Raw genomic sequence first — 12,551 nt, forward strand, 5'->3', positions numbered from 1 at the left:
GCTTCACTGGCCCATGTTGGTATTATCATTGCGCTCTTCCCAGGTGAGGCAGATTAGTCGCCGGCCTCTGGACGGCCGCTCACGGCGGCTCTTGGCAGCTCACGTTGGCTGCCAGCCACTCACGGTAGCTTATGACAGCCCACTGCAGCTTCACTGCTGCCTACGCCATCGCCAGCGACTCAGGACAGCCCAGCTCCAGGTCAAGCTGTTGTTCACCATCTCAGCTGTAGAGGGCGCAGTGTCACTGGCCCTCATGTGGGATCCAAACCGGGGCCCTGCTGCTCAGAGCTGGCGTCCCAAGCCAGCTCTTAACCAACATGCCACTCGGCTGGCCCAAGAAAAACTTTATGTTTATATGTGTAACTAGAGTTGTCCTATGCATTCAAAGATATTATTGACAAGTGTCAGATTGAGCCTAGAAAAAGAATATGGAAATCTTTGCCCCCACTGTATTACATGTGCAGAATTATTGAATTTTTAATTTAAAAACATCTAAAACAGTCATGTTAATACTGTTAATTTTTCCTTTCCTCCTTTCCTGCCTTTATCATTAGACATACACAAATTCAAAATATAACCTTTCTGAATAACTCTTGCTATTGTTACAAAGCTTGTCTTATGTTATCAGTTTCAAGAATCTTCATGAAAATTCAAGTTACTGATAAATCAAAATATTCTGCATTGCTTTAACAGTTGGAACAAACAAAAAAACAAGGTTTGCAAAATGGCACTGATAAAACTGATATGACTCAATGTGGGCTTAGAGTTAAAAGATTTTTTTCAAAAGCTTTATTTAATATACTTATTTTTAGGTGAAAACGTAGTAATCTGCTGGTGCCTCTATCCTTCCCTTTCTAAGTAAATATACCTGTTTAAGATAATTTTGATGTTTGAAATCAACAATCTGCAAATAAAAGGCTTATTTGAAGGAAAATAAACCATACAGATTTTCTTACCCCATACCACTGCATTTCAAATGCATAGGAATACAACAAACTCAAAAGAAAAAAAAAATAGTGTTTTATTAACTACCACACTGTTATAATACACTTTAAACGTACAATAAGGTAGCCTTTAAATTTGAGGTGGTCTTAGAATAACAAATGAACAGAATCAAAATTTTTGAAATAGGTGAACTGCTGCAGTTATAGGTATACATTTAGGAAAACTGTATAGCTCTTACAAGACCAGCAATGAAACTTTATTTTGTACATTTTTAATAATTGAAAATATAAACAATAATTTAAAAATAAAAAGAATACAGCGTAATAAAAAACATATGTTTCTCAATTAAATGTACTGAATACATATAAATTTTAAGGGAAGAAGCAAAAAAGGAAAATGGTTGATTATTTAAGTGCAGACTGACTACCTAGACAAAAAAAAAAAAGAGTTAAAAAAAATCATAAAACCGCTAGTTTTCTATGACTAATATCCATATAGTTGGAGTATTGTCACTATGGAAGTGATCTTATTATCTTTGCATATGTTATACTTTACTGGTAATTTACATGATGGCTTTTAAGGCCCTGGCAGACATGGTTTATGGAAACAAGATTGGATAAAAAAAATCACTGCTAAGACGCAATACACCTTATTTTTTTGGTCCTCCAATATGCAAGAAAGGGGGTATTTCGCTATAACATTTTCTTACCACCCAAATGCCTCAGCCTATAGATTTTAAACTTTTTTAAACATTGGTTATATTGCCCAACTTGGTTATTGAAAGAATATTAACAAGACATTATTTTGGCAAATTAAATCTTAAACATGGCTTTTCAACAGGATTTAAAAGGTGACTCATACCTAGAGTTCCATATTAAAATGTAGTTTTCAAAATCTTACAAGAGTAATGCTTAAAATATTGTACATAGTTAACCTAATTAAAATAATTAGCTTCAAAATGACAAATTGATACGCTAAATAAAGCCTACACTATGTAACATTTGCTTGGAAACTTGATTTGCCAGTTATGCATAATAAAAATTCCAGTCATCAAGAAAATTACAAAATTTTTTTTATCATAACATGATTTCTTTCACCCACCAACTTTTTTTGTCTTACAATAGATAAATACCAACATGTTCTCATTTTTACACTAAACCACACAGGATTGATGCATTTGGTTAGACTACTATTTGCAATGTTAAATTCAATTTTCTCTTTATATAACTTGGTAAAATTTCACTTCTTCTAGATTCCAAAAGTACCTACAAAACCCATGCAATTTTACCATTTTTAATATACTATGGAATATCATACAAAGTAAGGCATTTCAGTGTCATGTATAACCAAGTTACTGTCAATCCAAAAATTTTTGCACATCAATAAAAAGATATCTAAGAACTTAGGAACAATATTCTTCTCACTACTGTATAAAATTAATCACAATGAATAAGTAATTGTGTAATATTTACTCCATTGTCTCATTTCCAGAAACTGTCACAAGTTGTAAAGGTATTTCAGTGTTGGTAAGGATATCTTGATTGCTGGTGGTGGAATTATTAACAGTTTCTATCCCTGAAACAGAACCTTGTTGAATATTTGCAAGGATAAGTGTTGTTCCTCCTGCAGTAATCAAAGTATCATCTCGTGCAGCTTCCACAGATGCCAGCACTGTACTGCTAGAATGAATACCTTTTTTATTCTGGTGTGTTTTAATATGTTTAGCAAGGTGGTCACTTCTCATAAAGCGTTTTGAACACTCTGGACAAACAAATTTCTTCTCACCTGTATGTGTTCTTCTGTGCCTCTGTAATTCATCACTTCGAGTAAATCTTTTACCACAGAACATCCGGTTACAAACAAAAGGGCGTTCCTCAGAATGCCAATGCAGGTGAGCTCTCAGATGTGAGGTCTTCCCATAGACTTTACCAAATTCTGGTATATGACAAATGTGTTACTTCTTTTTTCCAAGATTGGTACCTCTCCCACCACCTTCTTTACAGTTGGGACAGGTGCAAGCTACCCTCCGAAGTCTTTCTCCTTCTTGATGTTTTGGTCCTCTTCTTCATCTACCACCTGTACTCTTAAGTGTGTTAGATCATTGGTATTCAAAGTAGAATCACCACTGAGCTGCCACTCTTCAGGATCAGGTTCTTCTTCCTTGATCCTAATATCTGCAGGACTGTCAGCATTCTCTCCTGAGTGTAGCTGTATACCAGTAGAATCTATAGAATTCACTGTAACTGTCTGTAGATTTGGCAACTGAACAGTGCTTAGACTAACTGGAGTTGAAGTCAAGGGTCCACCTGCTGCAACTTGAACAAGCGTGAGTGTCTGAACAGGCATCAAAGTTATTTGTTGGGCAGCAGTTATTCTGTATTTGCAAATTCTGCAAGTTCTGGACACCCTGTACTTGAAAGGTTTGCCAAGTTATCTGTCCAGAAGGGGTCACTGTGCCTGAATTAAAAAGGTTCCAGGATTCAACTGCAACTGAAGATTTTGCAAAGCCTGTTGTGATATATTTTGACCACTGGTTTGCACACCATGGATTGTCTGTAGTGTAATACCTTGCACAATTTGGGCTTGACTGGTTGGCTGCTGAGACTCTTGAAGTTATAGATGTTGTACAACAGGCTGTGCTGTAGAAACCTGAATATTCTGAGCCTGTGTCTCTTCAGAAACAGGCGACTGGATATAATTTCCCTGAAGATCTGAAGAATGGACTTGCCCACTAGAAGTAGTCAAGTTATTTGTGTTTTGTTGTAATATACCTGTACTCTCTATAGTAACAGGCAACTGGGATGAAGAGGATGTTGGCACAAATAAATCTGTATCAGTATTAGTTTCTGAAGATTTTTTTAATAGCCAGGTTTTCATTTTAGAAATCTTTCCAGATGTGTGGCCTCCTAGAAGCCTTGTACAGCAGATAATATTAATTAAGTGGATTATGTTCCCATGTGTCTGTGTAAAGTCCTAACCCCTCCCTGACATGTATGATCTACAAAAATCAAGTTTGGTGCAAACAAGCATGAAAGAGGAGTTGCCAGAGCCAGGAGTCTACCCCTTGGAAGACAGTGAACCACGTGAGGGCAAACTCCATTTTAAATATATAACTACATACTGACTCTAGCCACTCAACCTTCACTTGTGTGCAGGGATAGAGGAACTGGGCTGACATTAATAAATCAAGCCCAAGGATCTCTGGAAGTTGAACTCCACATCTATGGCTCAGGAGGCAATCTCTGAATTGCAAGGGTGATTTATCGCCTTAAAACAAGAATACACTGGATGAGCTTAGCCCCTCACTTTTAACTCTGTTCTCCTTATCCCCAAAGCAATGACACAGCCGGCATCCCTGCTCAAATTCTCTCTTCCCTCCGTTTTGGTACATGTCAAACTTGTCAGGGCTCTAATCTCTGGGAAATAGCAGAAGCCTACAGTCAAGCCAGGAAAATAATGAAGGAAAAAATCATTGCTTTTCAATGATGATGACTTTTCAATTACTACAAGTGGATCAGACACCAGTAAATTATTATTTACTGCTATTTATGGAACATTTACTACAAGCTAAGTACTCTATTAAACACTTTAAGTAAGTGTGCACAGCACTATGGGAAATTCAACAGAAGTATCTGGTCTTGAGCAGCTTAAAATCTAATTGTGTGTGTGTGTGTGTGTGTGTGTATACGTATATATATATATATACGTATATATACACACACACATATATATATATATACACCCACACATACATGTGGTTCATGAAAGTAAAGTACATTTGCATATTTGTCTTTCAAGATAATTCTTTTTTTCAAGCCCCATTTCCCATTTAAAAGTATTAAGTCCACAGGTTTATGTAAACTATATTATTTCTCAAATGATTAGCCTTATAACTGTATCAGAAGGGATTATTACAAATTCAGTGCAGCGAAAATATTATTAGATACAAACTCTATTTTTAAAGAAAAGTACAAGGGTTTCTTACTTAATGCTAGAAATCATTGGTGTTATGCTGTTTTGAAAGCAGAAACTTAGACTGAATAGGAACTTTATATGAATTTCATAACTATAGCTTTCCTTTCATTAAACTTCTCTTTTGTAATAGTTGTGGTTTTGTATATTAGTAAACAATATCTCCCATACATGTTCGCAATGAAAAGTTCTACATTTCTGCTAAACATTTGCTTCACTACTTTTGAAGACGTAAATACTTTTTTAGTCATCTTTTATCGGTGGGCCTGATCTTACCACTTACAATATATTAATAACAGAGGTGTATTTGATTGAGATGTCTTTGAACTATCCCTAGGGAATCATGTGACCTTTTACCTGTCATATAAAATCACATGATATTCTATAGTGATCATAACATATGCATATACATGTATAGAGAAAATATAATAAGAATTTGATGATACAAAGAGGCAAACTGTAGCTTTCAATCACATACCGTTTATACTAAAATGTAATTTGGCTATGAACGATTGAAGCAAGAGTTAACACTATTTAAACCTTTTTAGTTCCGATGTCAACCAGTCTGTGTGACAGTCACATTTTTCCTCTCTTTTCCTCAGCGTTGGTGCCCTGACTGGATTGGGGATTGCTGCCCTTATTTTACTTGCCTTCGTCATCAGCGTCTGTGTCCTTTGCTATTTATTTCTGTACACGAAGCCTCAAAGATTAGACAACGGCCTGAAACTTCAACACCTAGAGGCGTCTTCCACTCAAGAAGGTAATCGGTATCCATTATTTGTGGCTAATTACCTATCTGTTCAAAAGAATAACCTGTACCTGGGTAAGGGATCACACTGGTAATGAAGGCTTTTTAGAAATTAAATTCATTACTTGCCTTTATAAAAATTCATGTTAAATTAGGCCTTAATGATGAAATACCTTAGAGAAAAATGTGCCCAAGGAAAAACAGTGGCAGGGTGTAAATGTTCTTGTGAAAAATTGTACATAGATCCAATAAATCCACTTTAATATACTTATGTCTCTCTCAATTATAAAGGTTTTATCCTCTTGGAATTTTTAAATTTTGTTTTTGACAGAGCCAAAGAAGTCAAGTAAATAGAGGAGCAAAATATCTGATAATTAATTCTCAGCATTGCATTTTCTAGGTGGCTTAGTCAGTGGCCAGGTAAGCAGTTACCTTGTGCATGTGGCGTACAGAATTTGGAGGCGGCATAGAAAATAATTCAGAGGCATATACAAGAAATAGAGAAAGAAATTAAAGACCATATCTATTCTTAAATAGATTATGAACTAGTTAAGGTATAGTGGTGTGTGTAGGGTGACTATAAAGTAGAAAGAAATTTTGTGCATGAAACTGGGTCTCGTTGTTATCTGAGTGTAAAGTGCTACACAAATGCTAACTGCTAGTATTAAGATAAAAAAATGTGAAAATTTTGTGAATTTAAATTTCTATTAGTGTATTTAAAAAGCAGTAATCATTAATTTTATTTTGATATATATATTTATAGAATATATTTTAATAAAAATTTAGAATATATATTAGTATAGAATATATGTAGAATATATATATATTTAGAATAAGACACAAATACTCACTAACTTCCATTTAAAAAGTAAATGAGGGCCGGCCGAGTAACATGTTGGTTAAGAGCTGGTTTGAGACGCCAGCTCTGAGCAGCAGGTCCCTGGTTCGGATCCCACATGAGGGCCAGTGATGCTGCGCCCTCTACAGCTAAGATGGTGAACAACAGCTCGGCCTGGAGCTGGGCTGCTGTGAGTCACCGGCGACGGCATAGGCTGCAGTGGGGCTGCAGTGGGCTGCAGTAAGCTACTGTGTGTGGCTGGAAGCAGGCGTGAGCAGCCATCTAGTGGCAGGTGAGCAATCTACCTCACTCAGGAAGAGTGTAATGATAATACCAACATGGGCCAGTGAAGCGACGTCCTCCACAACTAGACTGAAGAACAAAAGGACAGCAACTCATCTTTTTCCCTTCCCTGATTCCCCAATGCTTTTCCCCTCCCCCAATTCCCCAATAAAATCTTTAAAAAAAAAAAAAGCTAAATGAAAAAAATTTAGAAAATTCTCTGGCCATATGCTCTGTTTCAGTGAATCCTGAGACTTATATTTATGGAACACATGCTCTGCAACCTTATCAAATACACCGCTACTGCATGATGGCATTAGCTCTAGTCTCCTTCTCTGTAGAGAAGGGATCTCTCTCATGGGGTATCCTGTGTCACAGAGCCAGAGACCAACGTCCCTTTGGAGCTCTCTTTCTGAAGTTTGGAGATTGCATGGCCAGTTTAGTCCAATGACTTAGACCCAATATCTCCACAGGTAAAATGAAGCAGTGGGTTAGTGATTATGAAATAGGCAGATTGTAAAATCGATTTTTGTCTCAATTGCTTAGATAATTTAAGGTAGCACTGCTTGAATTTTACTGAGCATAAGAATCACCTAGTGACCTTGTTAAAACGGCAAACTCCAGACTCTGCCTTTAAAAAAAAAAGAGCTTCTCTTCCTACTCTGTCCTTGCTCCCCTGCTGTCTGTTTTCCACAGAACAGCCAGAGTGAGACTGTTAATACCAAAGTTAGGTCATGTCACTCCTCTGCTCAAAACCCTAATCACATCCCACCTCTCTCAATAGAGATGGCATCGTAACTGTGACCTACCAGGGCTTCTGCGCCCTCTCCACTCTTATTTCTCTCATCGCCATATGTCCAGCCACAGTGGCCTTTTTGCTGTTCCTGGAAACTCCTGCCTCAGGGCCTCTGTACATGCTGTTACTGTTGTCTAGAATGCTTTTCCTTTAGACACCTGTATGGCTTGCACTTGCACTTTCTTTAAATCTTTACTAAATGTTACCCTCCCAGGGATTTCTTCCTTGGTCACTCTATCTGCATTTTTAACTCCCCTTCAACATTTCATACCCTCTTCCCGCTTTATTTTTCTCCTAAGCATTTACCACTTACATGCTATATACAGAGGGTGCAAAAAAAGTATACACATTTTAATAAAGGAAAACTGTATTCAAATTGTAACACTCAATATTCAATAATACCTTGGTTTGGAGCACAATTTGTTCGTATTCAATATTCGTATTGCAAGACATTGCTCGTTTACCACATTAAAATATATTAGAAATGTTTGCTCGTCTTGCGTAATACTCGCAAACCAAGTTACTTAGAATCCAAAATTTACTGTATAATGATAACAAAAGATGAATACAAGTCATGTGTATACACTTTTTGGGGGGGGCACCCCCAGTATTTAAGCTAACATTTTCTCCACTCCAGCTAGAAAATAACAGGAAAGCAGCAATTTTTGTTTTTGTTTGCTCACTATTGTATTCCTAGTGCCTTAGAACACCTAACTGAATGTTTGCTGGATGAATTGAATTGGATAGCGCTGCACCTGTATTGTAGGTGATCAAAGGATCGTGTTTATTGTCACCATTACAGTCATCAAACATGAGAGTGCCTCTGCTATACAATGCACAGTATAAAAACTGATTATTTCCTGGCTTATCTCAAGGACTCTTCCAAATATTATTTCATGTTGGCTCTGAGAACCCTGCAATGGAATTAGTTGGCTTGTTGATTCAAGTCTTGTAGTCTTATTGCTGTTTAGCTAAAGAGATCCATTAATGCACTTTCTAAGTAGTTAGATGAGGTTGCTTTCAATGGCATGTCCCCACTCTGCCCCTCTCAAAAACTTATGTTTATAAGTCAGCAAATTAATTCAGTACACCTTTCCTGAGGGCTTGCATTGGCAAGGCAGGGTTCTATGTAATCACTGCCTTCCTGCTGCTTTCAAATGAGGTGATTTGGGGGCCTTGGGTTGATTTTAACCAAATCAGACACAGCAGAGAGCCCAAAACTAAACAGGTAAACCAAATATCCCTGGAATAGTCAAAGAAAATGGTTTATATTTGAAAGTGACCCTGTGAAGTGATAATTAAAAACCACTACTGTACCATTGTTAAATATGCATGCTCCATTACAATGATTCTCCCACCTAGGAATAGATGCCAGTGTTCTAGCTATTGAGAAAACAGGTCCACTCCATTTAAGGAAGGCCTTAAACGTTAGGGACATGATAAAATGTTTGCATAATAATCAAATAAACATTTATCAGAGGAAAATTGGTTTACCAGTTACCACTCCTTTCTTTCAAAACTTTCTGGTCTTACGAGTCAACCTCCCATTATTGTAAATTAACTTTTTATAATTGAGACTGTTTTCATTACAGTCCATTTGAATGACCTCAAGGGAGACAAATGTGTTTTTGTGCACATACTAAAACTCACTTAGGGCACTGGGCTTCTTGGGTGCTATAAATGACAATATGTTTAAAATCGTCTAATCTTAAACCCTTTTGCCAAGATTTTTTGTTCATGTGTCTTTATTCTATTGGGTGTCATTCTTTTTAATGGATACAGCTTAAGGCTTTATACATTTTGAATTGCTCCTGAAAGAAGCCCGTCTCTGGTTGTGATCACCTCCAGGGCCCACTTTGTGGAGAGGTCCGATTGCTAAGGAATTGGTTGGCCTATAAATTCTGTGCCATAATCACTTTCTTTCCCTTTAACTTTTGCATCTTGAGTTATACATGTTTCAAATGCCAATGTTTAGAAGAACACCATGGCTTAAACATTGTACTGTAATATATAGTTCTGGGCAGAAGATGGCCGTCTGAAGGGCATCTTTCTGAGGGTGAGGGCTCATTTTGTACGATGTAGAAGAATGAATGGCTAACAGAGGAGCAATGAAACGGGAATGTCTTAGATCCCTGCCTCTCAAACTTGTCCACTGGAGAATCCTTAAAGGTAGAGAAGAAAGGGACTCGAGCCTCCAGAATTCCAAGGTCCTGAGTGAAAAGGCCTGCCATAAGTCATAGGAGCTTTAAATTATTTGAAGTCACCTACTTTATTTTTTTAATTGATGGGAATTTTCAATTTGACTGCATCATATAATGACTTATGTTCCTTTAATAATAACATCTTCTCCTTCCAACATTTGAGTAAAATAAATGCTCCAGGGAGATAAACCGTATTCATCCTGTGGTTTTAAGTATCCACTGACACCTTGCAGTTGTGGAGAGGGGTAGAGAATTGAGGAGAGGGATTCTCAGAAGCAGAGTTTTTTGATGAAAATTAAAAGGGCAGATTTTAGCAGAGCTGTCTGGGCACTGATCAATCGTACAGCTGTTTGGGAATAATAGACAACTCCAAGCCTGTATTTGGCAGTTTCTTTTATAAAGGCAGGTGATATAAATGAAAAAGGGTAAGAAAATCAGCAGTGAGACACAGTTGTCTAGGAGAAAAACATAAATTATATATGAAATACTGAGAAAGCAAGCAAGTCAAAGATCATATCGTTTATTCTGCCCATGAGCAAAACAGGACTTGGAATGGCTCAGAATGGTCTGCTATATTTCTTCTTCTTAAAGGACTCCCCTGTTAAAAACAAAAACAAAACCATAAACAAAAACTGTCTTTCGATTCACTTTCATTGTACGAAAATTGGAGAATATAGAGAAACAAACGAATAATGGCATCCATGATCCCACCACACAGAGATAATAGATATTAACACCATAGTGAATATCCATGGATTTTTTTTCTATGCATCTATAGATGCATAGATATATAACAAAGTGTGAGGGTGGAAGGAAATATAAGTCGTAAAACATGCCTTTTTTTTCAGTGAACAATATGGATATCTTTGCCAATAAATAAATACCTTTACCATCATTTTTAATTGTTCCATTTCATTATCGTGATGGAGCGCTATGAGTTTTTATTCTTTTATTTTGATATAATTTCACACTTCCAGAACAGTTGCAAGAAAAGTATAGAGAAGGTTGAATTCCTTTGCTCAGATTCACTAATAGTTAATATTTTGTCTCATTTTCTTCATCATTGACTTTCTCTCTATGTATATATTTTTAACCATTTGAAAATAATTTGCAGATATCGTGCCTTTAACCATGAATATTTCAGTACACAGTTCCTAGGAACAAGGATTATTTTTTCTTACATAATTACAGTATAATTATCAAAGTCAGGAAATAAAACATTGATATAGTAATATCATCTAATCTGCAGTTCATATTCAAATTTTGCCAATATCTTTAATAGCTTTTTTTTTTCTTATCTAGGAGTTAGTCCAGAATTAACATCTTGTAATTAGTTCTCATGTTTCTTAACTGTCCTTCAATCCTCAGCCTTTCTTTGTCTTTCATAATCTTGGCTTTTCTAAAAAGTAAAAACCAGTTATTTTATACAATATCCTTCAATTTAAGTTTGTCTGATACTTTCTCATGATTGGACAGAGATTATACATTTTGACAGGAACATCACAAAAGTCATATTATTGGCATCATATCAGGAAGCACATAATATTGGTTTGTCCCATTATTAGTGATGTTAACTTGGATTCTCTGAAGATTTATTTGCTGGATTAATCCATTGTAAAGTCACTATTTTTCCTTTTGGACTAAGTAGTTTGTGGGGAGGTACGTTGAAACTATGAAAATACCCTGTTCCTCCTCAAACTTATACTCACCCATTGATGGTTAATGGAATTTTTTTCATTCAAATTTCAACATAACTTCAGAACTATTATGATGATACTTGTAAAATGGTGATTTTCTAACCTCATCAGTTCTTCCACATTGATTAGTTGTTATGCATCTATGGGAAGAGCTTTCCCTCCTGCCCTATTTATTTACCTGTTCCTTTATTTATTCATATGAGTATGGACTCGGAGTCTTTCTTCTAAAATATCCTATTAGGATCATTATTGATTTTGATCCCTGAATTATCTCAGATTAGCCTGTGGGAGCCACTTTCAATCGGGTCCTGTGTCCTTTTAAAAAGTGTCCATCATTTTTTGAGCACCTTTTTGCAGTCACAAGATGTTCCAGGCATCTTTTACTGTCCTTATTCCAGCCCTGGGATCTGCCATTTCTCCAGGAAGCCTGGCTCGTTTTAGTTGTGAATTGTGTTTGGAAACCAAAGTCCGAGTGTACCATAGCTTATTATTAACTTTGATCTAGCTTCCATTTTCTTCTATTTACACACATACATAGAACATTTAATTTTCTTAGCATAAATATGTGGGAGTGGAATTGTTGACCGAAGGACAGGCACATATGAAAGTCTTTGGATACGAGTTGCTAACTGCATTCCAGAAACATACTATTTCATGGGTATCACTATTTCAAAAGATATAGGTTTTTACTAAGTTCATTGAGAGAAACAATGTAGTGTTTTGTCTTACCTAATTAGGAGTAAGAGTGGACATTTGAAAGTTTATTTGTCATTTCTTTGGGGCATATTGTTGCTAATATCTTATACATACTTTTCTACAGGTGTTTTCATTTTTCATTGCTTTGTAGGAACTTTTCATACAGCAACTAAACTCTTTTTCACATATATTGCAAATGTTTTTCATAGTTATTTCCTTTTTGATTTTGTATGCGACAGTTTTTCAATTTGTTTCTCCTTTTGTGATTTCTTCCTTTAGTTTCTTTCTTTTTTTTTTAATTTTTTTTTCATTGGGAACTGGGGGGGGTGGCAACAGTGCTGGGGAATTGGGGGAAGGGGAACAGACAAGTTGCTGT

At 36.3% G+C, this 12,551-nt stretch overlaps 1 protein-coding gene and 1 pseudogene across 1 annotated transcript in view; one reads left to right on the top strand and one right to left on the bottom strand.

Moving 5' to 3' along the window:
* Positions 1-12,551, top strand: part of SHISAL2B (shisa like 2B) — a 21,679-nt gene that overhangs the window by 3,940 nt on the left and 5,188 nt on the right. Inside the window, exon 2 of the mRNA XM_019652457.1 lies at positions 5,520-5,677. Within this exon, the coding sequence (XP_019508002.1) occupies positions 5,520-5,677 (158 nt within the window). The remainder of the gene's footprint in view (positions 1-5,519; positions 5,678-12,551) is intronic.
* On the bottom strand, positions 2,414-3,822 carry LOC109388045 (transcription factor Sp3 pseudogene; annotated as a pseudogene).

The sequence above is a fragment of the Hipposideros armiger genome, unplaced genomic scaffold, assembly GCF_001890085.2.
Source record: "Hipposideros armiger isolate ML-2016 unplaced genomic scaffold, ASM189008v1 scaffold_179, whole genome shotgun sequence".
In the NCBI taxonomy this organism is placed as follows: Eukaryota; Metazoa; Chordata; class Mammalia; order Chiroptera; family Hipposideridae; genus Hipposideros; species Hipposideros armiger.